A 24,708-nucleotide genomic window follows, 5' to 3' on the forward strand; every position below is an offset into this window, starting at 1 on the left:
TGAAGGGAAAAGGAATAATTTATTAGAGATTTAACAAGCGGACTAATATACATTTTTCATATATCTGTCTTGTGATAGGCTACAATGTGTTTAAAAGCATTTGGAACCTTTAAGAATGAAGAGAATTAAGTCTTGTTTTAAAAACATTTGAAATGCTACTACGCACTGTTCAATAGTCCTGTTGATCACATTGCATCTTCCTGTGGCTTGGTAACACTTGAAAGAGATGGAACACAAAAGGAACCTGGAACATTATAAAGGCATGTTAAAAGTATAAATGACTGGAAAATTACTGTGTTCAGTTGTCAGAAGCTTAACTGGAAAGTTGAAAAATCTTAAGATATAGAAAATTAGTAAATCATGTCTGAGCCAGCTAAATTTGGCTTACTACATACAGCATGTATTAGTTTATAAAGTTAAAAAAAAGTAAGGTTAATCACAGAATGCTGTAATACAACCCCCACAAGAAAATTATAGATTAGTAGCCGTAAAACACTACCAGAAAGTGGGAAACAAAGGTAGCAATGAATAAAGTTTAGCTTCAGTCTTCATTACTTCATTATGAGACATTGCTAGATTTTCTGTTCTCTATTCTAAAAAAAGGAAAAAGTTACGAGAGAAACTAAGTGCAGGTTGCGTCCCATAAACTGGGACACAAGCTGTCATTAAATGAATGTATTACTTAAAAAGACAACATCAAGGATTGTTTTCTGCTTATAACCACCCCATCAAAACTGAAACATTCTAACACACAGTGTGGTGTTGCTATTTTTTTAAAAAAAAGAAACATTAGCTGATATAAGGCAGCATCGCTCCACTGAAGTCAATGGAACAAGGCCAATTTACACCAGTTCAGGATCTGGCCCATAAAATAAAGAATTATATGGATTTAGAGAAGGAACAGGGAGGAAAGGTCACATTTTGAGACTAGAAACATTCATGGTGTCCCTCTAAGTAAGTGACCTGATTCACTAACTTCCTCCCTGAAAAAGTCCCCTTTATAATTTTAAAGTATCTTACTTATTTGAACAGAGATTTACAAAATTGTAAAAAGAGTATAAATTCCTCCCCGCACCTACACTAAAAGAGAACTTGGAGGTATTTGAGTGCTATGGAAAACATTGCACAAAAAAAGGATACAACAAGAAAGGATACACTCTGCATGACAGTATTACTGCAGTATTTACGCAGGAATGTTTCTAAAGAAGAACAGCAGAATGTGGTTTAATTTTACTTGATTCTCAGTATTGCATTTATACAACTTTATTACCTATTATGAGACTGTTCGATAAAATATAGCTGTTTTGATCCCTTATCTGCAAATTGGTGCACACGAGCTCTCACTAATGATGACTACACTCCCATAAGCAAGTGAGGCTCTTAACAAACTGAGGAACTATTAGGAAAATCCCAGCATTTACTGTCCCATTCAGTCAGTGGTCTGCATTTTATATAAAGTTCTGTTTTTCCATCAACTCAATTTTTTTAAATTATGCTTCCATCCAATGCAGTCTTTTAAGCTACTTTTCTCCCTGAAGCCAGTAACCTTTGCGACATTAGCTTCTTCACTGCTCTCTCATATAGCTGGCATTTTATTTATATCAGAACTGGGCACCCAACTGTTCACGAAAATATTAGTTAGCGAAGGGAAAGGGAATTCCAGACAATGAAAAGTCAAAACTATATATTTTTCATCTTCTGGGAAAGCACGTGCATTACAGCAGTGGTTCTCAAAGCCGGTCCGCCGCTTGCTCAGAGAAAGCCCCTGGCAGGCTGGACTGGTTTATTTACCTGCTGCATCCACAGGTTTGGCCGCGGTTTGCCGCTCCAGGCCAATGGGGGCTGCGGGAAGGGCGGCCAGCACATCCCTCGGCCCGCGCCGCTTCCCGCAGCCCCCACTGGCCTAGAGTGGGCACCGTGATCAGCCGAACCTGCGGACGCGGCAAGTAAACAAACCGTCTCGGCCCGCCAGGGGCTTTCCCTGAACAAGCGGCGGACCGGCTTTGAGAACCACTGTATTACAGTATCTTCATAAAGGAGAAAGTAGCAATACTTAGAATAATTACTGTCCATTAAATTTAGCTATTTTCACTGTTTAATAAATAATTTGACACTAATAAAGTGCCACTTAAGTAGTATGAGTGTATCAATTTACATTTGCTGGGTATACAATTCACATTTTACAGTATTTTTATTTTACTTGATTTACAAAATTTACTTATAAACCTGAATCTTCAGATTTCATACCATAGAAACCACTATTTTGCATCAAAAGCTAGTGTACATCAAGTCATTTTGGCTCTTGGCAACCACAGAAGAAAATATATTCAAATAAAATTAGGGTCATGTTTGTTATTCTTTAGCAAAAGCAAAGCAATTAAAAGTTAAACGAACTTAGCCCTCCGCTGCGGCACTTTGCCTGAGTTCTGTAGTGACCAATTGTACACACAACGGTGTTATGTATTCCATAATATTTAAGATACAAAAGGATGGGTTTAAATGAAAGTGTTTTGACTAACTCAGTTTATTAGAGACTTTTAATTTGCTATCTGCAAATCTAATCCCTTTACATTGTAAATAAAGGTCAGGCAAGTATGACAGCTGACTCCAAAACAGTAACCTGAATTGACTGTTAAAAACATGATTAGTGATCAAATGAAGGTCTAAGTCATTTCTGTTTATATAACTTCAATGCCAATTGAAACTTGTAGTTAGTGTAGTCAGAAACTGGACTAGGTGACTTCTTTTTTTACAAGTAACAAATTGGGAAGCCTAGAATGTCTTCAACCAATGTAAGAAAATACTTGTGAACAGCATTTGTTTTTAATTTGATAAAAATCAAACTGCTAACTTTGCCGAATGGAACCAAAGCTTATTCAAAAGTAGACTATACACCACCTCAATATTGCATAAGACAGAAGTTTTCAGAGGGAGTCTTACCAACAATTCAAAAACATTAGCAATACTGCTAAAAGCAATATATAGGTTAGATAGCATGGCCTCCAGTGGACACATCTACAAGAAAAATGTCTATTTTAATAAATACTTAATTAGCGACAGCAATGCTGAGCATCTCAAAACAATTTTAAGAAAATGTGCTGTTATTTTTCCATCAGAAACAGCAACTTTGAAATTAACTTCATTTCAACTAACAATGACCAATAGACAAAAAATTTAAACATAAGATCTTTTTGGAGGTATTTTCTCAGATAAACTCAAATTAAGACCTCATCTATACTAGGAAATAGGAACATGTTTTCAAACTAACACGATGTTAAATATGCTTTTGTTGGCAGTGTGGACAGATATCCTACAAGCAGCAAACACATTTTTTAATCACAACTATCCATGTCCACAGAAAGGGAAAATCTTGTTTAACATCACATTAGCTAAAACATTTTCTAACACCATGCTATTTCCTAGACAAGCAAGGCTTAAAGGGACCTGCAATGATGCACAGATCCCACTGACTAAACATAGGGTCACCAAAGCAAAGACTCATTGGGAGATGCCAGCAAGGAAACTGAAGTACTATTTATGGTGTTATAGCAATGAAGCAGTAATTACTTCTGGGGCCGATAGCCCTGCTGGAGTATGATCCTGAGGTGTTAGACTGGCAGTATCCTACTCTCTCCTATGTGCCACAATCCCTTAAAGTTAACTGTAGGGTCAATGGTTTGAGGACTGAATGTCAACACACATCATTGCTACAATTGAGGACTGGGATGTAGACTCTATGATTCTAAAAGGGAGAAGTGAAATGTTAACACAGGTCAAAACTGACAGCCTCCTTGCACACTGGCTTCCTGATAGACTTCCTTCATAGAATTCCCCCTCCCCCACCATGTGCTCAAATAATGGACTGGTTTCTGTTTTGTTTTTTTTAAAGTCTGAATGTTCTCTTTCCTTTCTCACTAAATCTACTTACCTTTAGCATTGTTCTATCTTTTTCTTTTCTCTTCTTTGGAATCCTGTTTTGGTCTAGCGGATCGTGCAAATTGCTAAGGTTTTGTTAAGGACTACAAGTCCAAATATAAGTGATAATTGTTAGCAGGAAACCAGAATAATTTAGTAGAGAAATAATAATTTCACTAGACGGTAAACAAAACTTTGAAGAATGAATGTTTGGAATATATACGTAACATGCATGTACTCAATCCAACTTTACCTCTTGTTCCAGTCACATGAAGCTACACTTACCCTTTCTTCAAATCAAATGGAACTATTTCACCATCACAGCACTTATTTGTAGTTAAAAAGTAGATTTTCTGTGTGATCCATGATTTAATTGGCATATATTAACTAAAAAAAAACCACCTCTGAATTTAAACTTGTTACATCACATGATTTTTTTTTAACCTGAATACAAACTTTGGGAAGGAACAGCTTGTTGATCCATAAAGAGAGTTTAAGAGTGAGTCAGAATCTTCCACAATAATGCCTCTGATTCTGCAAACACTTACACACTTGCGTAACTTTAGTCAATGGGACTACTTATGTGAGTGACGTAGAATATGCATAAGTGTTTGCAGGACAAAGACATAAGTGGTGATTTTATTTTTAATATTAAAGTCATACATACACATTTACTCTTCTGTCTCAGAATGAAAGTCTAACCCATAAAGTTTTAAATGATCATTGAAGCAAATGTGAATTAAGTGATTATTACATTGTCTGTAATTTTAATAAGAAATATCTATTCTTTTCTATAGTCATTTATGAAAGAGAGTGAGTTTACAAGAACAGGAAGCAAGAATCTCAGGAACTGACCTAAATTTAAAGGCACTAAAATGAAAATGTTCAGAAAAGGATACAACTACCATGGGCTTTTCAAACAAAACATATCCATTTACTTCTTTTAAGGCTTTGGTAGCTGATTTTTCATTAGGAAGGCCAATGAAAGCCTGTCCTTTCATGCGACCTTCTTTCATCAAACGTATGTCAAACCTGGAAATAAAATTGGGAAACGGATGAAAGGTTTAAATTTTACCCCATCTCCACCACAGTTTACAATAGGAATAAATTTCACATACTGCAAGTTGAGGAGCGAATGAAAGTGGCAGTGATGCCTATATTCTGGTACAGGCAGGGTTATGTCATAAGACACTGATATATTTTTCCAGACAAACTTACTAGCCATTTGTCAAAAATCACCATTAGAAGGCAGGACAGCAAGTTGCTGTACTACTGCAACAAATACCACATACACAACCAAACATTTAACAGATGCATAAGCACCTAGGACTTCAATCATTACAATGCTGTACACTTTGGCCAATCCAGCGACATCAGGAACTGGGATTCGGCTCTGTGTTCTAAAGGCACAGTGCAGGGTCTTTAGACCCAAATGTACCACTCCACTCAGTAGGTGGCAGTTGTGTGCACACCAAGTAAATTATAATTGTTGCATTAAAAGAAACCATCCAGTCCTTCCCCACTGTTATGCAGTAGGTGTCAAAAAATATTCTGTTAATAGGCACACCACTTCCAGATTAAATACTTAATAACTGTATACAAAAATTTTCTACTCTCCCCAAACAATTAACATTTTCAGGCCAAAATGATTTTCTCCCCCCAAAATTAGAAGCAGACAAAAGGGGCTCAAAATGACTGCAACTTCAACTGTAGTTTTCACTATTGCTGTAAAAGTTAGTGCACAGTTTAATTTTTACCAGTAATTGGAATAACTTACATAATTCGTTCAGTTTCTGATTGAAAGTCAACATATCTTCCAAAAATAAACTTGAGATCCTGAAATTAAAATGGTTGTGTAAGGAAAGACAGCAAACAAAGAAAAACAACAGAACATTTTCACAAATCCTTACTCACCTTTTCTTGAACTTGTTTTGACAAATTCTTCACATAAATCCTGCAGTTTGGATCACCTGGCTCATAGTTTTTGAAAATGGAAAGTTTTTCCATTTCTTGACCATGACAGAAAGATGGGGAAAAGTAATCAATATGCATGTTATATAACTTAATAAATCTTCATTTCACTGCTTTTAAAAACCTCATTTAAAAAAAATTATACACTGTAACAAAAACAAATATCTTACAACATAAATAGTAAATTATAGACTATGTAACAGTAATGTAACTTAATTTAAAACAAAATTTCAGTAATTTTAAAATATTGATTTGTATATGTTAGTTAAAATAGAATCTAATCTAGAGAAAATACCTCCTCTAGAAAGTCTGCCTTTTTCCAATTCCCTTCTAGAAACAAATTCTGATGGTATTTCATCATCATCATCATCATCTTCTTCTGTGTCCTCTTTATCATTAGAGCTAGGAGCTGGGAAGATCTTTCCAAATCCTGCATTAGTTATTTCTTCTGAAGTTGCATGAAGATCTGAAAGTTGAATACAACATTGTACTCAATGTTTGTAAGAGTTGATTCACATTCCAAAAGAAGGGGGGAAAGGGATGGACTGTAAGCCAGAAAATCCTGAAGTTTTAAAGGGGTTAAGTTCTGAATATAAGTCAAGATAGAAAGGAATTTTAGTACATACATAATGATTATTTGTCTTTTGCAGATGCATGAAGAACAATGTGTCCTAATTCCTACTTTGACAGAAGACATCTGCTTCATATAATGCTCCAGCATTTACTTTACTGGAGAAAACACCTTTCGGCAAGACCCATTCTTCCCTCTTGTCACCATTACACTGTTTTATAAGGTTTGCTAAATTCTCATTTTATATTCCATAGGAATATCTACAGGAACTTCATAATATTGGGAAATAACGCTATAAGAAACCTTTATGCCCCAGCACTATAAAGACAGGGGGACAATATGAGCCAAGTGCACATTGAGGCATTACAGAAACTGACAACTACAGGAAGGCTGCTCTCTTCAAAGATCTGAAAAAGAAGCTGAAGCACACATGAAGTGTCTTGAAATGCCTCTTTACCCCATGTGAAGTCTTCAGCATAATTTGTAAGATTGTTAAAAATATTAACACACAAAATTCACTTTAAAAAGAGAAAAATACTACATCATCTTGTGTTGATGAGGCAATCTTAGAGCCTTAAAATCCCACCCCCATCCTGAATTCTGAATTGAAACTGAACAGAGTCTTTTAAAAGACAGAATTCCTGAAAAAAGTGAAATTTAAGGCAGCAGGTTTACTGACTGAATGACATGCTACATTATGGTGAGCAGAGCGGCATTGCTATGGCACTGTAGCTATGGTATGTTTGCAGCTTACGGTGTCCAGCGCCAGCTGCAGTTGCCCAGCTGTGTAGTCAGTGCGCTGGCAGTCACGCTGTTGTGTGTGTGTCTCACCACTGTGAGGCTGGCAGTGTGTGTGGCCACAGCATGCATTGCAGCGCGCTTGGCCGTGCATCTGCAGGCATCAAGTGTGCCCATTCAAGTGTCAACCAGGGTGGGTTTCAAGTGTGGGAGGTGAAGTGAGAGGGGGGAGGGAGGGGTGGAGAGAGGTTTTGGGGGAAATTGGAAAAAATAAAAAAGGCTGGAAAAAAAAAAAAAAAAAAAAATCTCTGCAAATAGCCTGCACAACACCCTCTGCCCTCAAACAGCTCACTCCCTCCTGTACTACTCTGTGACAGGAGGAAGAGAGAGAGGAGGGAGGAAAGAGAGGAAAAAAAAAAAAAAAAAAAAAACCCAAACAAAACCCTCAACCTGCAACTCTGCTTTTTTCTGCCTCCACAGTACTTTGAGTTTTGCTGTGATTTGTTGTTTGTTTGTTTGTTTGTTAGTTCAGAGCAGCAGTTCAAACAAGTCTCTTTGTTTCTCCTCTTCTCCGTTCTGCTTCGTTCTGTTTCATGCCCTCTGCCTGATTGTTTACCATTTGATACAGAACAGAGAGCTCCGGAAGCAAAACAACAAAAAAAACAAGAGGAAACAAACAGAGACAAAAAGAAAAAAAAATAAAAGCATTCTAAGATACACCTTATTCCTGGGCCAATCACAGGTGTGTGGTGGCTGGTTGATGACCAGCGCTGCTGCAGCGCTGCAGGAATCCTTATTCCCCCATGCCCAGTGAGGTGTACGGCCAGCGCTGCAGCCAGGCAGGGAGTGCGCGCGCTGGGTGTGTGTGTGGCCACTTACTAATTGCAGCGCTGGTGGAGGCTTTCCAGCGCTGCAAATCGCCAGTGTAGCCATACCCTATGCCACCATAATGCCATAGCATAGACGCAGCCTACAGCAATGGAAGAGGTTTTTCCATCGCTGTAGGAACACTGTCTCCCCAACAGATGGTAGTTTACACAAGGTGTTAGGTCAGCATAGCTCTTCATGCTCTGAGCATCGCAACTATGTCGACCCAAAATTTAAGTGTAGACCAGGCCTTAGGGTTGAATTCCTTAAATGAAAACTCACATTAAATAAATATTAAAATAAACCAGCACTATTTAGAATCATCATTCTTCAAGTCACAGAACATAAAAATATTCAACTCATATATGATGTTGTTATATACATATTACCTTGCCTGTTCTTTGCACCTTAAAATATTTCAAATTATTTAACAGAAGAATTTAAGGATAAGCATTCTTACCATTGTTTTGGTCTCTCTCTAAACTTTTCTGAAGAATGTCCGGAATGTCTGCAGAAATTTGGAACTTAATTTTTTTATGACCTACAGATTGCAGCTGCTCAAACACATCCGAAGGTGATAGTGTAGGGTGCAGATTACTGTTTAAAACAACAATATGTCAATCTCACTTAAAGTTTAAATGGTCAATGGAACAGGCATGGTCAAACAAAATATATGTATCTTTTCCAACTATATTTCATGCTGTTTACCGTTAGCACATCAGTTTTCTAATTTTCAAAGCAACTTTAAACTTTAGACTTAACTTTTTGTGGGCTACATTTAGTTCATGAGTGATGAGATATGTTTAGTTGGCAAACAGCAAAAACAAAGACCAGAAATTACCGTATACTACAGGTAGACTCGCATACAAAAAAATATTATCTTAAGAGAAATATTAAATGGAATAATATGAGGCACAACTTAAATACACTTTCTTAAAGATTGCATGCCAAGGAAAATAAATTAGGCTTGTTTTATGTCTCTACACCAAGGAGGATTGAAAAGATATTAGTTTATTAAAAAAAAAAAAAGGCTTAGCTTCAATCTTAGGCTCAAAATTAGATGAACGTTTCTGACCATGAAAGGCGTGAAGTTCTGGAACAGTCTTCCAAAGGGAGAAGTGTGGGTAGGTGGGTCGGGGGGCACTAAATTGTTTCTAGACTTAGCATAAGTTTACAGAGGGGATGCCATAACGAGGATGCCAACAATGGCATATAGCCCATCCATGACTGCTGGAGATGGGACTCTAGATGGGGAGAGCTCTGAATTATTACAGAAAATTCTTTCTCCAGTGTCCAGCTGTTGCGTGTCACCACATCCTCAGGGTTTAACTGATCACCATATTTGGGGTCGGGAAGCAATTTTGCCCCAAGTCAGGTTGGCAGAAACCCAGGGAGGAGGAAGAGAGGGGAGCTTGCTTTCCTCTGCAGCATTGGATGCACTAGCTGGTTTGATCTACAGTAAAAGGTGGATTCTCTGTAACTCGAAGTCTTTATATCAAGATTTGAAGACTTCAGTAACTCAGTCACAGATTATGGGCCTTTTATAGGAGTGGATGAGTGAGGTTCTGTGGCCTGCAATGTGCAGGAGATCAGACTACATGACAATGGTGGTCCCCTCTAGCCTTAATGTCTATGAGTCTTTTATATTAGAAAACAGGTCCTCTCTTGGCTGGAAGATGCTCTTATGAGTGAGAACAAATGATATAACCACATAACAAGAACTAAGAATGTAAGTTAAGCAAATGATTTGAGAAGCAGACTGTATAAAATTGTTATTTGGCTTCAATGACTGGTAAACATTTTGGGTAAAAGAGATCTTTGTTAAATATTCAGCACCAATATTCTTTCAATTAGAGGGCATGGCTGCATGTTAATTGTACTCTAAGATTCCACAAGGGCCCTTCAGCAATACTATGGAAGACCAGACTTGACACCCCTCATGTTTCCAGGGCTACTTCTAGACCAGGATTTAAAGATGTGATGTCAGATCATGTTAGCTAATTCACTTTAACTAACAACGTGTACAATTCTAGTAAAGAAAGGGCAAGCTGCACTTTAGCAATCTGTCAAGTTAATGCCTAGGGGACAGCCTAAGCTTTAAGTGCACCAATTTGGCACATGCTAAAGTACAACGTGCCTTATCTGAATTAGAATTTTAGAAGGTGTTAAAGTTAGTATCAACTAAATTGGTCTAAATAGAAAAAAATATTTTAAACCACAACAACCCCCGCAACCCACCCTCCAAAACTTCCAGGCTTTATCTTAAAGAAGCAGAAAAGGGCACAGTCCGATTTTAAAAAAAAAATCTTTTGCAACTCATCTTTAACAACCAATTTCTTAAATCACCAGGACAAAAATAAGTCTAGACTAGTTTTTCCTCAAACAAGCCGAGGGAAAATTAAGTGATTGTTTTCTTTCCTTCACAGTTTTCTGTTAGAGCTCTGCAAAAGCAGAACTGTCTTATATTATTTAAATGAGCCATAAAGCAAAAATATTAACAAGCGTCCTCAGCTATTCTAACACAGCATAAAAATGTGCCATTTAGTTTTCTTCAAGTGTGCAGAGAAAAGTGTATACTTGTATAAATACATTTTTAAACAGTTGATTGTCAGATCAAAATATTACTTCTGTTTTTTAGAGAGACAGTGGAATAAAACTGGAGTTGCTAAAACATTTAAACAAAATTATTATTTTCTGTATTTTCATATTTCCTACTAGAGACAGCCTAAGCCTATTCAGATCCATGTTCCAGCCTTTAGCCAGAATGGGTAGAGGAGAAAATGAGGGTTCTGTTCAGATCTATTTCAAACCTGATATAAAACAAATTGATAGAAACAAACAGATATGGTTGAGGCCAGAACAGTCTCAATAAAGGGTCCATGGCTGTGGAACTGGCTTGAGATCAAGCAAAGCTCAAGTCTTGGAGACTTCAGAGCATGATACAAGTGCCATCTGTTTAGGGAAGTTTTAGTAACAATTGGAAGGGATTGCCTACAGCAGTTCATCTTGCAGTAGGGCACACTGTATTAAAGGTTCTGAGGTAGAAAAATAAAAAATCTTGAGCAAGGCACTTTTTTGTGATTATTCCTTATACTCAATACACGATGAGTACTACAGAAATACAAATAATATTAATACAGTACCTGTGGGGAGCAGATGTGGGAGCATTCAGCAAGTCTTTTATCTTTTGCTTTTTTCTCACACTACGCTGCTTTGTGGATATTGGTCTTTTAGGCTGAATGGCTGCTAATTCCATCAATTTAGTCATTCTAAATTGGAAACACAATAAAGACATTCAAAACAGTTTAGTTTTAATCTAGAGATGCCATCTTAGAAATGTAGCCTCTTATTTCTGACCAGGTCTTCTGAAACGCAAATGTACTGAACTGTTCTATTATATCCCACACATCTGTGATACACTAGCACAGGGGTTGTCAACCTTTCAGCAGTGCTGTGCCGAGTCTTCATTTATTCACTCTAATTTAAGGTTTTGTGTGCCAGTAATACATGTTAATTGTTTTTAGAAGATTAAAATATAACTAAACTATTGTTGTATGTAAAGTAAATAAGGTTTTTAAAATGTTTAAGAAGCTTCATTTAAAATTAAATTAAAATGCAGAGCCCCCAGACCGGTGGCCAGGACCTGGGCAGTGTGAGTGCCACTGAAAATCAGCTTGCGTGCCGCCTTCGGCACGCGTGCCATAGGTTGCCTACCCCTGCACTAGCAGAATGCAGCTACACATTACTTATTATACAGTAAATAATGTTACTGTAGAACATTTAGATTGATGAGAACGTGGATTATTAAATTCGAGTAGTACTCGGGCATGAGGAAAGGGTGTATAAAATCTGCCTAAATTCACCAAAGTAAAAAAAGGTAAATTTACAAGAAACACAGAATTTTCACTAATATATTACGACTCATAAAAGGAAATCTTTGCTCAAAGTAATGTTAAAAGTATTTGTTCTAATTAGGATTAGTTAAATTCTTCAATCTTTCAAGGAATTTTAGATACTTTTAAATTGGAAGCAACAGATTAGCAGTGAGAAATATTTTTAAAGACTGCCCTAAAGGCCTAATCCCACATAATACATGGCATAATGCATATAATACACAATCAGTTTCTGGCCTTGTAAGTCAGGCAACCCCTTGACACCAGCTTCAATGCAGGATAATAGTGGGGTGGAGGGCTAGAGAAAGTCAGTTTTCCACAAATGTCATAAAATAAAGGAGCCAATCCAAAAATCAAAAGCAAGTGGCACAGCTACTTAATGAGAGGAGACCACATGCAAACGAGCGTTGCACCTCCTGCATCATATTCGGTATAGAGCTCTGTTAATCCCACCACATATGGGACTGAACACTCAGCATGCAGGTGGGTAGAAAGCTGACATCACTTCCAGAGCATAGACTAGATTTTCTGTGTGTCTTCCCTAACAGATTAACACCCTATTCAATAGGAATTTTGGAAGAGTTGGGAGAGTAAAAGTGTATGGAAACTAGTAGTGTTAATTTTTGAGCCACATGACTATATTCATCCTTGCCCTGACTGACTTTCAGAAGAGACTTTTCAGCCTCAAGGAGAATATTAAGAACGGAAGCTTCTTTAAAATGTATGTCAGGAAAGGCCACCTATATATTAGAATAGCTGGGGATAATTCAGTCACAAAATTGGAGCTTCTGTGGGCCAGGAGGCAGAGGATGATTTTGGCTAGATTGAGACCTACAAGAACAGCATTTTTTTTTTTAAAGCATGGTTGGTTATGATAATTACAAACCTCTCCTTTTCTTCTTCATCAGCACTTTCATATTCAGATTCTTCTCTGCTAGATTCCTGATCTTCCTCTTCTTCAGGCAAAGGAGGCTCCTCCGGAGGCAGTGGTGGGATAGGTGGTGGCGGCACAGGTGCTGGTAAATATTCTTCATACTAATCAATGAAAGACATAAAACTGAAGTCTTTAAACACTCATTTTGGAAAAATGTATGTTTTAATTTCTTCTGCATAAATAAGAAGCCTCAAATGTGATAAATTGGCAGATGGCAAAGAAAGCTTTTCAAAACAAGATATTTATTGAGATCTATCTACTCACTCTTGGCAAATTCAGTTTCATGAGAATTTTACATCAAACAATTCAAACTCAAAAATAGTAACAAAATACTTAATTCTTCAAATTAAGATTGGGAGTGAAGGGTGGGGGAAAGAAAAGATTAATTAGAGCACTTCAGAAACTAAAGGAAGGGAAAATAGCTATCTTCTCCAGAAGTTTTGCTTTTCCATTCTTAGTTTTACAGACTAGAAAGGAACATGGTGTGAGCATATGATAGGAAGCCAGATGCTCCCAAATTCTAATCTTAGCTATTATGCTGAATCTCCTCTGACTTTGAACAAGCCATAAACTGCTTCCCTCTGTAAAATAGGGATAATTCTTATTTACCTACAGGCGTAGTAAGGATTAGTTATTGATTACAGAGATGAAATTACTGTAGGAATATTCTGAGCAGTTTCCTGCCAAAATAACCTCACCCTGATAGGATTCCCAATGCACTTTGCTGTAAAGCTTACAGCCACTTGGATGAACAAACATGGAGACCGTTGCAAAAAGTGCTGAAGTCAATGAAAATGAAAACATTCAGTTCTCTATAGAAGCTGCTCAGCACTTTAGAGACTGGGTCTTTTGAACGGTTACTAATTTTCACCTGATCCTGTCCTATAAGATGCACAGGGTAGTTTCAAAAATATCAGGGAAAATTCACTGGTCTGCTAAATTTACTGTGCATCATGTAACCTCCTAAAGAAACTACCCTCCCAATCCCTGAAAAAGGAGAAGGTGGTGGTATGCCAGGGAAAGCTATGGGACCTGAGCTTCCCTATGCCTGATCCTGCTAATGGCATAACTTACAGTAAGCCCGCCGAAGCTCTAACATCTGCTGGAGACGGGGAGCTAGAGCCAGATCCCTGTATCCAGAGTGGAGAACTGGGGCCATAGATTCAGGTCCTCCCTCCCTCTCTCTTCCCCTACATAACAACCCATTAAATCATAGGGCCAAAGTGAGTGATTATGTGATTTTCATATCAGCAGTCGGAATCTCATAAGAACTCTCTACGAATGCATTGATCAAAGAACATTTCATGTGTTAGTTATGCAATAGACTAACCGTGTGGTATTCAAATGGTTTTCATGTTTCCTATAACTGCTACAAGCTATTGCTTGCACTACCGTAATCTCCATTTTACTGCCCTCCATTACTTTTGAAATATTCTGAAAGATATTACCAAAAGGTCACAACACATTGGTTTTCATCTCATACTGTTGGAAAATTCAGTTTTCCTTGTGACAGAAAATAGACATACACCAGTTTGGAGCCCATGCCAACACATCCAACAGCTGCACAAATGTCTAATCAACAGCAAATACTGATGAACCTCCTAGGAAAAGGTACACATATTAAATGTAATATACAAAATTTCTTACCATGGGTGGTCGAGCAGTAATGGGTCCAAAGGGTGGGGGTAGATTCATTTTATTCATAAGGTGCAGCACCTGAAATAAAAATTAAGTAACAATTCTCTTTATAAACAAACTAGTTCTTTGGCACAGTACTTTCTAACTCTTTAATACGATTTTTTAGTATTCTATTCAATTGTAAATCATACAGGTAAAAATCTACTGACTTTTACAACAGCCATGTTTTTTAAATGAAGAAATGTTATCAATACAGTAGAACTTCAGAGTTACAAACACTTTGGGAATGGAGGTTGTTCCTAACTCTGAACAAAACTTTATGCTTGTTCTTTCAAAAGTTTACAACTGAACATTGACTTAATACAGCTTTGAAACTTTACTATGTAGAAGAAAAATGATTCTTTTTTTTTTTTTAAAGTAGTTTACACCTAACAGTACTGTACTGTATTTACTTTTTTTTTGGTCTCTGCATCTGCCTGATTGTGTACTTCCGGCTCCAAATGAAGTGTGTGATTGACTGGTCAGTTCGTAACTCTGGTGTTCATAACTCTGAGGTTCTAGCATATAAGCTATTTGCAATCTTCCATTTCCACTCCACTACGGGGGTGTCTTTTTGCAATTATTTTCAAACAGAAGTATACGTTAAAACTCAGTACAACTATAATAAAAAACAGTTACTGTTATTGGTTTGACTTTTTAAAAAAAAGTACTTAACACTTATATTGTACTCTATCAGCATTAGTAAATTAGCTAAGTACCCCGGCTGAGATCCCTAATGGTGTATACTGGTGTAGCTTCACTGAAGTCAGAGCTATGTCAATTTACACCAGCTGAAGATCTAACCCCATATGAAGCTTAGCTTTGAAGTTAACATTCTGCTATGAAGAAATAAAGACTAAACTTTTAAAATGTAGCTAATGAGTTAGCAATGGAGGCCAGACACACCTGACAGTGGCTAAGTACAATTAACACAAAGGGTTTGCTCTGAGCCAATTTACAGTATTGGGTACCTGAGTCAAAAATAGTACAAAGAAATTATCCAGTGAAGTCTTCAATGCTAGTGAAATTACATCCACTTCTTGCCAACTAAATCTTCTCTATATTTATCTCAACTTATTTAATAGCAAAATGTTAACCCCTAGCACTGGAAAATCAAGTCTTAATTATCCACAGGAACTAAAGTAATAGCACTATTCTATAGGATAATAGTTACTATAGTATATATTATTTAAAAAAAAAACAAAGAAAATACTGGTATTTGATTTGTATTCCTTTGCTTTTCTCCTTCTTCACTTACCTGTACATAAAATTTAGGTACGCTTGCCAAGGCATTTGCTATATTTGCTAGGATTGTACTTGAAGGCGGTGGATACAGATATTTGAGGCAAGAGTTTATAGGAAAGGTTAGCCTGAGGAAAAATAAACATTGTAGAAAATTAAAAAAAAAAAATATCAATAAACCAGCAGCAACATCAAATAATCTTACATTTCCTGAACCCTACAGGTAAAATTAAAGAAATATTTAACTTCTGAAATACCTCTTAAAATACATCCTCAAAGCCAACTATGGTTAATAGAATATAGCACGCCATAAAATCCAGACATCTCAGCCAAAAAAAGTACAGCACAAAACTAAACCTTGAATTTCAGAACTGATCTCCTGTCCAGAGTTATCATACTTAATGATACAAAACAAAAACAAATAAAACCCAGTGGAAAGGATATTAAGCCTCATGATTCAGGGCTTAAGCTGATCTCTGACTACTAGAGGTCAGGATAAGACCTAACAAAAGGGGGCAGATAGATTACTCCATCATCTGTCTTCTGCAGGGTTCTTAACACCTTCCTCTGAAGCATCTGATGCTGGCTACTATTTGAAACAGGATAGTTGGGCTTTGAGTCAGATGCAGTATAGCAATTCCTGAAGATTAAAATATGTTAACCACAACATACTGTAGACAACTTTGACTTTTCTTTCCTCAGTTTGTAATAGTTACAGTGCACCCTCCCTACCCCCAATAAGCTGTGTGTGATTACACATCTATATTAAGGCCCCAACTCCACCAACCCTTATGCCCATACTTAACTTTACTCTAATGCTTACAGTTTTAATAATATAAATAACTATTTAGAGGATAGCAGACTAATACAGTAACTATACTACGCCAGGAATATAATAGTTAAGCAGCCAAAGAATCAGTACTCACCCATGGCTGGGAGCAATTCCATTCTCTATTTTAGGACAGCTTGGCTCTTTCCGTTCTCTCTCTTCTTCCACTGGTTCTTCTGACCTGAAAAAAAAATTAGTATTAATTAAAGTTGGGCAAAACGCCAATGAAATATGTGATACACAATGCCTAGAAGAATATGAAACACGTTTCACATGTAACATTCATAATTTATTCCAAAATACAGTGGGTTAGTCTACTGGCCTTTACAACTTTTGTAGATGGTGCTAGTACTGTAATTATAGCGCCTAGACCTTTAAGACTTGTCCAGAGCTCTTCAAAAAAAGCAAAGAAATCCAGAGTTAAATGCATCATTCCCCTTCCACCCCCCTGCCCACACGGTGCCAAATCTTATGAAAAAAAAAACAATGTCATATTACCTAATGCTTGGAGGTTTGTACAATACCAAAGTACAAAATTGTGATTTGAGAAATATTTCAGCCTTATTTCAATTTCTCTTCTTTTGTTTGTACAAGTCAAATATTTATTTTACTTTGTGGTCGATTTTAATTTTACATGAACACATATTTGACAGACAAAAGCTTTTCATACACTGTATAATGTAAGTAGTCAGGCAACCAGGTAGTCAGATTTATTCTGATATAATTCTGAATTTTTAAAACTTGTGACCTGAAATCATGAATTTAAAATTTTTAAGTCTTTCATTCTTTTACTTGATCCCCTAATGTGTTTTCGGAAATTAAGTATTATATGAAAGATTATAAAATGAGACCCAAACTATCAACTCATGGGTTATATACTTACAGATTTAGAATGAATGGGGCTAAAAAAGGCTTATATTTTGAAGAATAACTACACATTTTTGTATTGTATTCAAAATCTTAAAAGTATTTCGATAATATTATGAATTAATCACTAAGGCCCAAGCCAGGTCATAATGCCCAGAGCAGGAAGCTGAGCCCTTCCTCAGGGGACAGGAGCCACCACTGTGGGGTGAGTGCAGGGCAGGCTCACTCTCCAACCATCCCTCTCCTTCATGGACTGCCCTCTGCACAAGACCTGTGACCCATCTACAATCTTTCCATGAGTAACTGGTGAGTCAAGATCAATCATTTGGGAAACATTGGATTAGGGTACTATTCTATATAACGGTGGCACAACTGGACCTGAAGTCAGTAATGTGGGCAGGATTTGGGCCTTTAATCTAGAGATCCATTATTGTTCTTACTGTAGAAACTGAATTAAAATATGTTAATGTTTAAATGGACATGTTTTATTTTTTGACTGAAAATAAATGACAATTAAAATATTGTGAACATTTAAAAAATGTTTTTTCTTATTGTTATGGTCAAAGTTATAAAAAATTCTAAACATGGAAACAAGCTATTATGCACATACATACCTTTTATTTTTCTCTGAGAGTGAAGGTTGGCTAAGAACATGAACATTGTCTTGTTCCCTTGCAAATTCAACAACTAAAGTGTGACCTAAAAGTCTCAGCTGATGCAGTCTTGACAATGCCTTAAAATAACCACAATAGCAACAAAGAATATTAAGATTCAGTTAAGTTAAGTTAATAAATAGAAATATTTAAATACAGTCCAAGAAGAATAATATTTTCATCTTTTTTCAAGGATCAATTTTTCTTCCTGACATTTTTCACCTAAACTTCTACTATATACAATGGAACAGGCAGAAGCCTACCACAACACTTGCCAACCTGCATGGAAGTTGCTTTTGTAAAGGGAAAAATAAACACATTAACTTGTATTAATTTTCTGAAGTGCTAAGTCAAGGCTGTCAACAATCAAAGTTTTAGTGATTACATGTTTTATTTTTAGCTTACAAAGATCAAGCCTCTTTGGTTATAGCAAGTTATTTTTGAAAAATGTTGATATTGTACAGGAAAAATGACACCTGTATCAATATTAGTAACAGTCAGATATCCTTCAAATAAGAAAGTAAAGCCAAAATCTATTCAGCTAATCTGTTGCTCTCCATGAAGAACTTAAAACATTCTATATTTATTAATAGAACAATGATTAAAAATAGACTGGTAGAACACCTGGAAAATCATATGATATGATAGGGTCTAACCAGAACAGTTTCTCCAAAGGCAAATAATCTCTCACCTATTATTAGAAGTCTTTGAATATGTCAACAAAGCAATGAATGAAACAAAACCAGGTGACATCATGTATGTAAACTTTCAAGAGGTCTTTGAGGGTATGTATGTCTACACAGCAACATAAGCCCATGCTTGAAGCCAGACTCAGGCCTAATCCCCTTTGTGTCTACAATGCAATTGCACTAACCCAGGGCCTAAATTCCCTCTAAGCAGCACAGCCGGGCAGGGGCCCAGAGCTGCGGCAGGGAGAGATGCCTCTCCACCAGCACGGACCTACTGCGGCTGGGAGAGGCACCGCTCCCTGCCGACCCCAGTGCGGACCTGCCGCGGCAAGGAGAGGTGCCCTCCCCGCCTCCCCAGCATGGACCTGCCCTGAACTTGCTGCAGCTGGGGGAGAGGAGCCCCTCCCTCGGCCCAGCCCAGCCCCACAGGAACTGCTGCAGCTGAGGAGAGGTGCCTCTCCTCCAGCCCTGAGCTGCTGCAGCGAGAGAGGGTTGGGGGGGGTCCTCTCTCCCCACTGCAGCCTTGGGGCAGCTTGCACCCCATACCCTTCATCCCTGGGCCCACCCCAGAGCCCCCACCCCCAGCCAGAGCCCTCACCTCCTGCTGCACACCAACCCTCTGCCCCAAGCCTGAGCCCCCACCCACACTCCAAACCCCTCAGCCCCATCCCCACCACATGAATTTTGTTATATGCACCACACATCACCTTCATATTGGTGCACATAACAAAATTAATTCTGCACACGGATGTAAAAAATTAGAGGGAACACTGCCCAGGGCTCAGACCCAGGGTCCCAGAACTCCATAGGGGTGGAGGGTCCAAGCTTGACTTAAGCAGGGCCCACGCCCTATTGCTTTGCAGCGTAGACACAGCCCCATTGACTTGGGTCCTGGGAGTCAGATAGAAGAATCCCACAGTTCCATGGGACAACTTCCTTAGTCCTTTCTATCCCAACCATCTACAATCCACTCTATTAAAAATGGAAGCCACCCACCCTTTGCAAATGGTAGCAGCTCAGATCAGCATTCACTCATTTTCTTCTGATCACTGATCTGCAAGCACACTATCAGAGAACCTTCTCAGTTTGCAATGTAGTGTGAACCAATCAAACCCTTTGCACAGCGAGCTGCTTCCTGGTTGCGTGCGGGGCAGGCAGTAAAGTTTTCCCACGGTGCACCACAGTTCTAGAGCAGACATATTTTGTGTGGGAGAGGGGACACTAGGGACTCTGGGATATAGTTTCTTTGACTCGGGTCTGTGCACTGCACTGTGGAAGCCAGAGTCCTAGGTTTGAGCATGGGTTATAAAAGTCTTAACCTAGGGTTAAAATACAATGTAGACACTCAAGATCAGTGCACCCGAACACGGCTCAGTGGACTCGAGTCCCAATAATCCTGGACTTAAGTTGCAGTGTAGACACATGCTGAGAAATTTCTTCCCAAGAGGCTATTAAAGAATCTAAATAGTCATGTGGTGAGAGGGAACGTATGGATCAAAAATTGTCCAGTGAAGACTGAGGAACTTCAGGGACATTTAATCAAGCTAGTCAACACAATGGCAAGTGAAGTTGAATATTAATAATTGCAAATTACTCACTCACTTTACAGGATTCTAATCATATCAACTCAGGAAAATATGGGGGCCTCTACATACTCCATTCTGTTCTAAAACAGTTCTCAAACATAATACTCCTTTCCACACAACTCAAGAAAATCATGCTAGAACCCTAGAATCAACAGCCATGTTTAAATATGGTTGTAGTTAGCATGTTTCAAATCTCATTGCATATAAAACAATGATCTAGAACCAAGATTCCTGAACTGTGAATTTATGGAGCTCTGGCAAGTCAGCAAGCCTGTATTTTGGTGTGCAACTAGAGTTGATAACTAACATTTTTTCACATTTGTGGCATGATAAAGAACAGCAGAGCCACTTGTAGCCAAGTCACTATTCAACTGACACATTCAACATCACTTTCTTGAAAATTATAGTACACAGTGTGGCCTAAAACTGTATGCAGAAGACCTGGGTTCTATCTCTAGCTCTTCCACTGGTCAGCTGGGTGACATTGAGCAAATCACTTCACCCCTCTGTGCCTCAGTTTTCCCAACTGTAAAATGGACATAATGAATCTTACCTCCTTTTTGAATGAATATAAAATCTGCCAACAAGAAGTGCTATATAACATTATTATTACTTCTCTATCTTGTTTGCAAGGTGCCTATCAACACGACAACATCCTTGCTCTTATCAAAGTAGGACAAACATTTTTTCAGGGTACGGTCCTGAATCTGCACACATCACCACCTGTGAAGTCCTTCAGCAAGCGTTATAGCAAATGTTCAATTGTAGTTGGACACACACTTTATGTTTGCTATAACCAAACCTGTGATATAACCTGCAGTATGAATAGCATGCTTATACCTGAAACAAATTTTACTCTACTTTATTTTGTATCTTTTCCCCAAACTCCCAATATTGGGAGATCCAGGAAATGTTAAAATTTAGCTGGAAACTTAGAAAAAACATTTACTAAAATATTTAATGAAAAGCCCAATACAAACCTTTACAGCTGAATTTTCATTGGGGAATGTAGCAAAAGCTGTATGTTTCTGGAAAACAAACAATTATTTGTCGGTTATAGCTTTTTAGATCAGAGTATGAGAGATCTCAGCCATATACACACACTTTTGGACTACAGTTTTTTTACCAAAGATTTAGCACTAAAAATTATATTTAAATTAGATTTTAAAGGTAAATTATAAATGAAAATTTCAAAGTTAATTAAGTTATTTGCAGGTTTCAAGTTTTCTGGTTTTTAGTCTACTAAATGTATGTATGGGGCAAGAGATGGATGACCAGGGAATGCATGGCTCACAAAAAGGAACAAGAGGGAGGAAAACAGTCAGCTCTGTGTCCATGAAGGCAATGGAGGTCTGCAAAGAGGTTGTGGGGAAGAAGTGAAGATTTGCCAATGTAAAATTAAAGCATGCTTAGTCTGTGGCCAAGCAGATGTTGGGGAAGTTTATCAAGCCTTGATTTTCACATGAATATACTATATCTAAGTCATCATAATTGTGTATTAGACATATTTTATGATACAGGCTTTTCTAGTGAATAAAATCAAAGTTAACAGTGCCAACTGGCGGAACATCTTTATCAAAGCAATTCTTACCAACACTCCTTTCCTGTGGCAAAGGCAACATCACACCTAATACTATGTTCTGACATTTGGGAGGTTTTTCTGCTTATTTTCTAGCCTGGATGATTTACCTCTTTTTCCTAAGTACAAGCCACTTGTTCCAAAATGCGTTCTCAGATTTCAAATCTGAAACAAACTATCATTTGATTAATAGTTTAGACTTCAGCCTAAAGTTTTATTAACTAGCATAATTTTATATGTATATACTGGAACCAAATTTTACTATTATTTTGGCATTTGTTTTGCATCTTTTTTACAAAGACCCTGCAAACACTAAAAACACATACTTAACTTTATTTTCCCAAATGGTTCCAGTAACTGAATTTTAGATGGAGGTTTAAACATTATAGTCTGTTAGTGAAAAAGCATTAAGGGTCTAACAGAAGATGATAAAGAAAATTCACATTTCAAGATGACAGACCAAATATTTAATAGGGCATTGCCACAACTACTTCCTGGATTGAGCCTCTCTATTCTGGAGCTGTCCAACATAAATTATTAACTGCACTAGTTCAGGCTTTTAAATCATCTTGCAGTTTTTAAAAAACAATTTGGCTTTCCCACCTCTAACCAACAGTCCTCACATCTTTGATGTCTGGGAGATCTGAAGTGTCCACTTGCACCATTATAATAATTTTTGTCAGTACAAAATTCTAAGTTAGAGTTTGAAATACCTTTATTTACTATAAAGGCCATTCTCAAATTCCTGATTCAATGGCGTTTGACAACTTTTAACCCCAAACTGGAAACACTGTTTTTACTCCTATGACCCTGAAGGCTGGCCCCACTATACATCAATAAAAACTAAAGTTGTGTGGTTATTTTCAGAATGCTTTCATAATAATATTGGGCATGGGAATCATACTGCATAATTTTGGTGTATTATTTATGGTCCAAACAAATCTTCTGTCATCCATTTATCATTGTCACAACAAAAGCTCGATCCTGAAATAAGCTCTATATGGACAGACTCCTGTGTCTGTCTGGAGGCCCACTGAACTCAACTAAGCTCTGTGTGAGAGCCAGTCGGGAATTTTTCAACATGTTTTGAAGTTTTATGGGAACGTAACAGTTTCAACAAAACTTCAGTTGGGTGCAGGATGGAGAGATGGGAGGACGCCCCAGAATAGCCTGGCGAAAGTGGCGATTAGGGTGCTCCACTGCACTGTGGGAGACGCAGGTTCAAACCCCTGCTCTCCCAAGGGAGCTGTTGCTCGATGTCCAAGTTACATGTTCAGGGACTGGACCCTGGGTCCCTAACCACTGCGCTACCGAGCCCCACACAGATCTAACTCTGCAGCAAACAGGTGCCAATAGCCGGGAGGTTCCTTCTCAAACATCATTATTAGGGAGCGGTGCCGAGGCGGCCGGACAAGAACAAACGCGTCTCTGGGACCAGGAAAGGGGGGAGGGGAGAGGAGAGGCCAGCGCCCCCCCGCGGGTCAGGCACCCCGCCCCGCCCCGCGCCCTCGGGGGCCGCGGCTTCCGGGGAACGATGGGACGGGGAGAGGTGGAGCCTCCTCCCGCAAAGACAGCGCCGCCCGAGCACTGGAGCAGGGGGAGGGGTAACCACGCACCGGCCCCGCCCGCCTCAGACCCTCCCGCGAGAACCCCGCCAGGCCGCCCCCGCTCCTACCAGCCGCCCCTGGTCGGACAGGACCCGCACGGACGCCGCCCCGAAGTGCCTCAGCAGATCCTCCTTCTCCGCGGCCGTCAGGTCGGCGGGCAGGTGCCGCACCAGCAGCGTCCGGCTCCGCCGCCGCCACCGCCCCACGCCCGGGGGCCCGCCCCCTGCCGCCGCCGCCTTGTCCTCCTCAGAGCCGGGGGCCGCCATCCTGCGGGGGGACCCGAGGCAGACAGGCCGTGCGAACCCGGCCGCGACACCCGGCGACGGCAGCTACAACCCTCGCGAGATCTCCGGCCGTGAGGGGCGGGGAACGCAAACCTCCCGAGAGCCTGTGCGCTTCCGGGTTGTGCCGGCGCGCGCCCCGGCTGCTGAGGAGGGGGCGGCCCCTTGGGCGGCGGGCACGGAGCGGAGCCTGGGCGGGGCCGAAGGGATCCCGGGGTTTCGCTCCCCTGACTCCCCCTGCGTGCCCTGCGCTCCGCAGTAGAAGTGGGTTCGAAGTCACTTCGCTTTCAGAACGCGTCCACACGGAGCTGTTCCGGGGCAGCTTTGTCCGCATAGTTACCAGTTGCCCTGTGTAGCCACGCCCTCCGCCGACTGCCCCGGCCTACTGGCTGCTCTGCGCTGAAAAATTACATCAGCCGGGCTATGTTGCCCAGACTGTGAAAAATTATGTAACCTGGGGAGCCCCTGCTTAAGCTAACCTAACTCCTGAGGTTTTCCCCATTGGACACATGTGGTCCAAGATGGATTCCAACGGGGGGAGGGAGGAATAAAAAATTCAGTGTCCCCCACACTAAATTACTGCCTGTATGTGTGCAAAGCAGACTAAGTACCAACCAGATATTGCCTGCAAAAGCAAGCATAGTTGCAGAGTATATATATAGCAGTGTGCTTTTCTGCACAAACTTTGGGCACATCAGGCATAGAGATGGAAATAACTTCAAGAAAGTTATCATGGAAGGAATGGTGGCAGGTCATTTTAGTAGGGACGACAGGACAGGTGAGGGTGTGAGTAGATGGTGTGTGACAAA

General features: G+C 39.2%; 1 protein-coding gene across 2 annotated transcripts; it reads right to left on the bottom strand.

Annotated features, from left to right (window-relative positions):
* On the bottom strand, positions 1-24,185 carry RNPC3 (RNA binding region (RNP1, RRM) containing 3). Of its 2 annotated transcripts, none has more exons than XM_039486065.1 (15): positions 23,687-24,185; positions 21,413-21,460; positions 18,119-18,237; positions 16,735-16,818; positions 15,825-15,936; positions 14,537-14,605; positions 12,842-12,990; positions 11,206-11,331; positions 8,523-8,659; positions 6,182-6,352; positions 5,830-5,924; positions 5,693-5,751; positions 4,815-4,947; positions 3,929-4,001; positions 1-1,199 (listed from the first exon to the last, which is right to left on the bottom strand). In XM_039486065.1, exons 1-14 carry the CDS (start codon positions 23,882-23,884, stop codon positions 3,942-3,944), a joined length of 1,560 nt encoding a protein of 519 aa, XP_039341999.1. In that variant the 5' UTR covers positions 23,885-24,185; the 3' UTR covers positions 1-1,199; positions 3,929-3,941. The 2 variants fall into 2 exon arrangements, with proteins under 2 accessions (XP_039341999.1, XP_039341998.1); XM_039486064.1 differs by having other exon boundaries at positions 1-244; positions 23,687-24,183.
* Positions 24,186-24,708: the final 523 nt, after the last annotated feature.

Source organism: Mauremys reevesii, linkage group 8 (genome assembly GCF_016161935.1).
Source record: "Mauremys reevesii isolate NIE-2019 linkage group 8, ASM1616193v1, whole genome shotgun sequence".
NCBI lineage: Eukaryota > Metazoa > Chordata > Testudines > Geoemydidae > Mauremys > Mauremys reevesii.

Excerpts from the sequence above, each read along its gene's own strand:
- RNPC3 (XM_039486065.1), bottom strand. The coding sequence starts at position 23,884 with ATGGCGGCCCCCGGCTCTGAGGAGGACAAGGCGGCGGCGGCAGGGGGC. Across the intron at positions 8,660-11,205 it reads CCCACATCTGCTCCCCACAG|TAATCTGCACCCTACACTAT; the intron begins GTACTGTATTAA and ends TGTTTTAAACAG. Across the intron at positions 6,353-8,522 it reads AGAGAGAGACCAAAACAATG|ATCTTCATGCAACTTCAGAA; the intron begins GTAAGAATGCTT and ends TTCAACTTTCAG.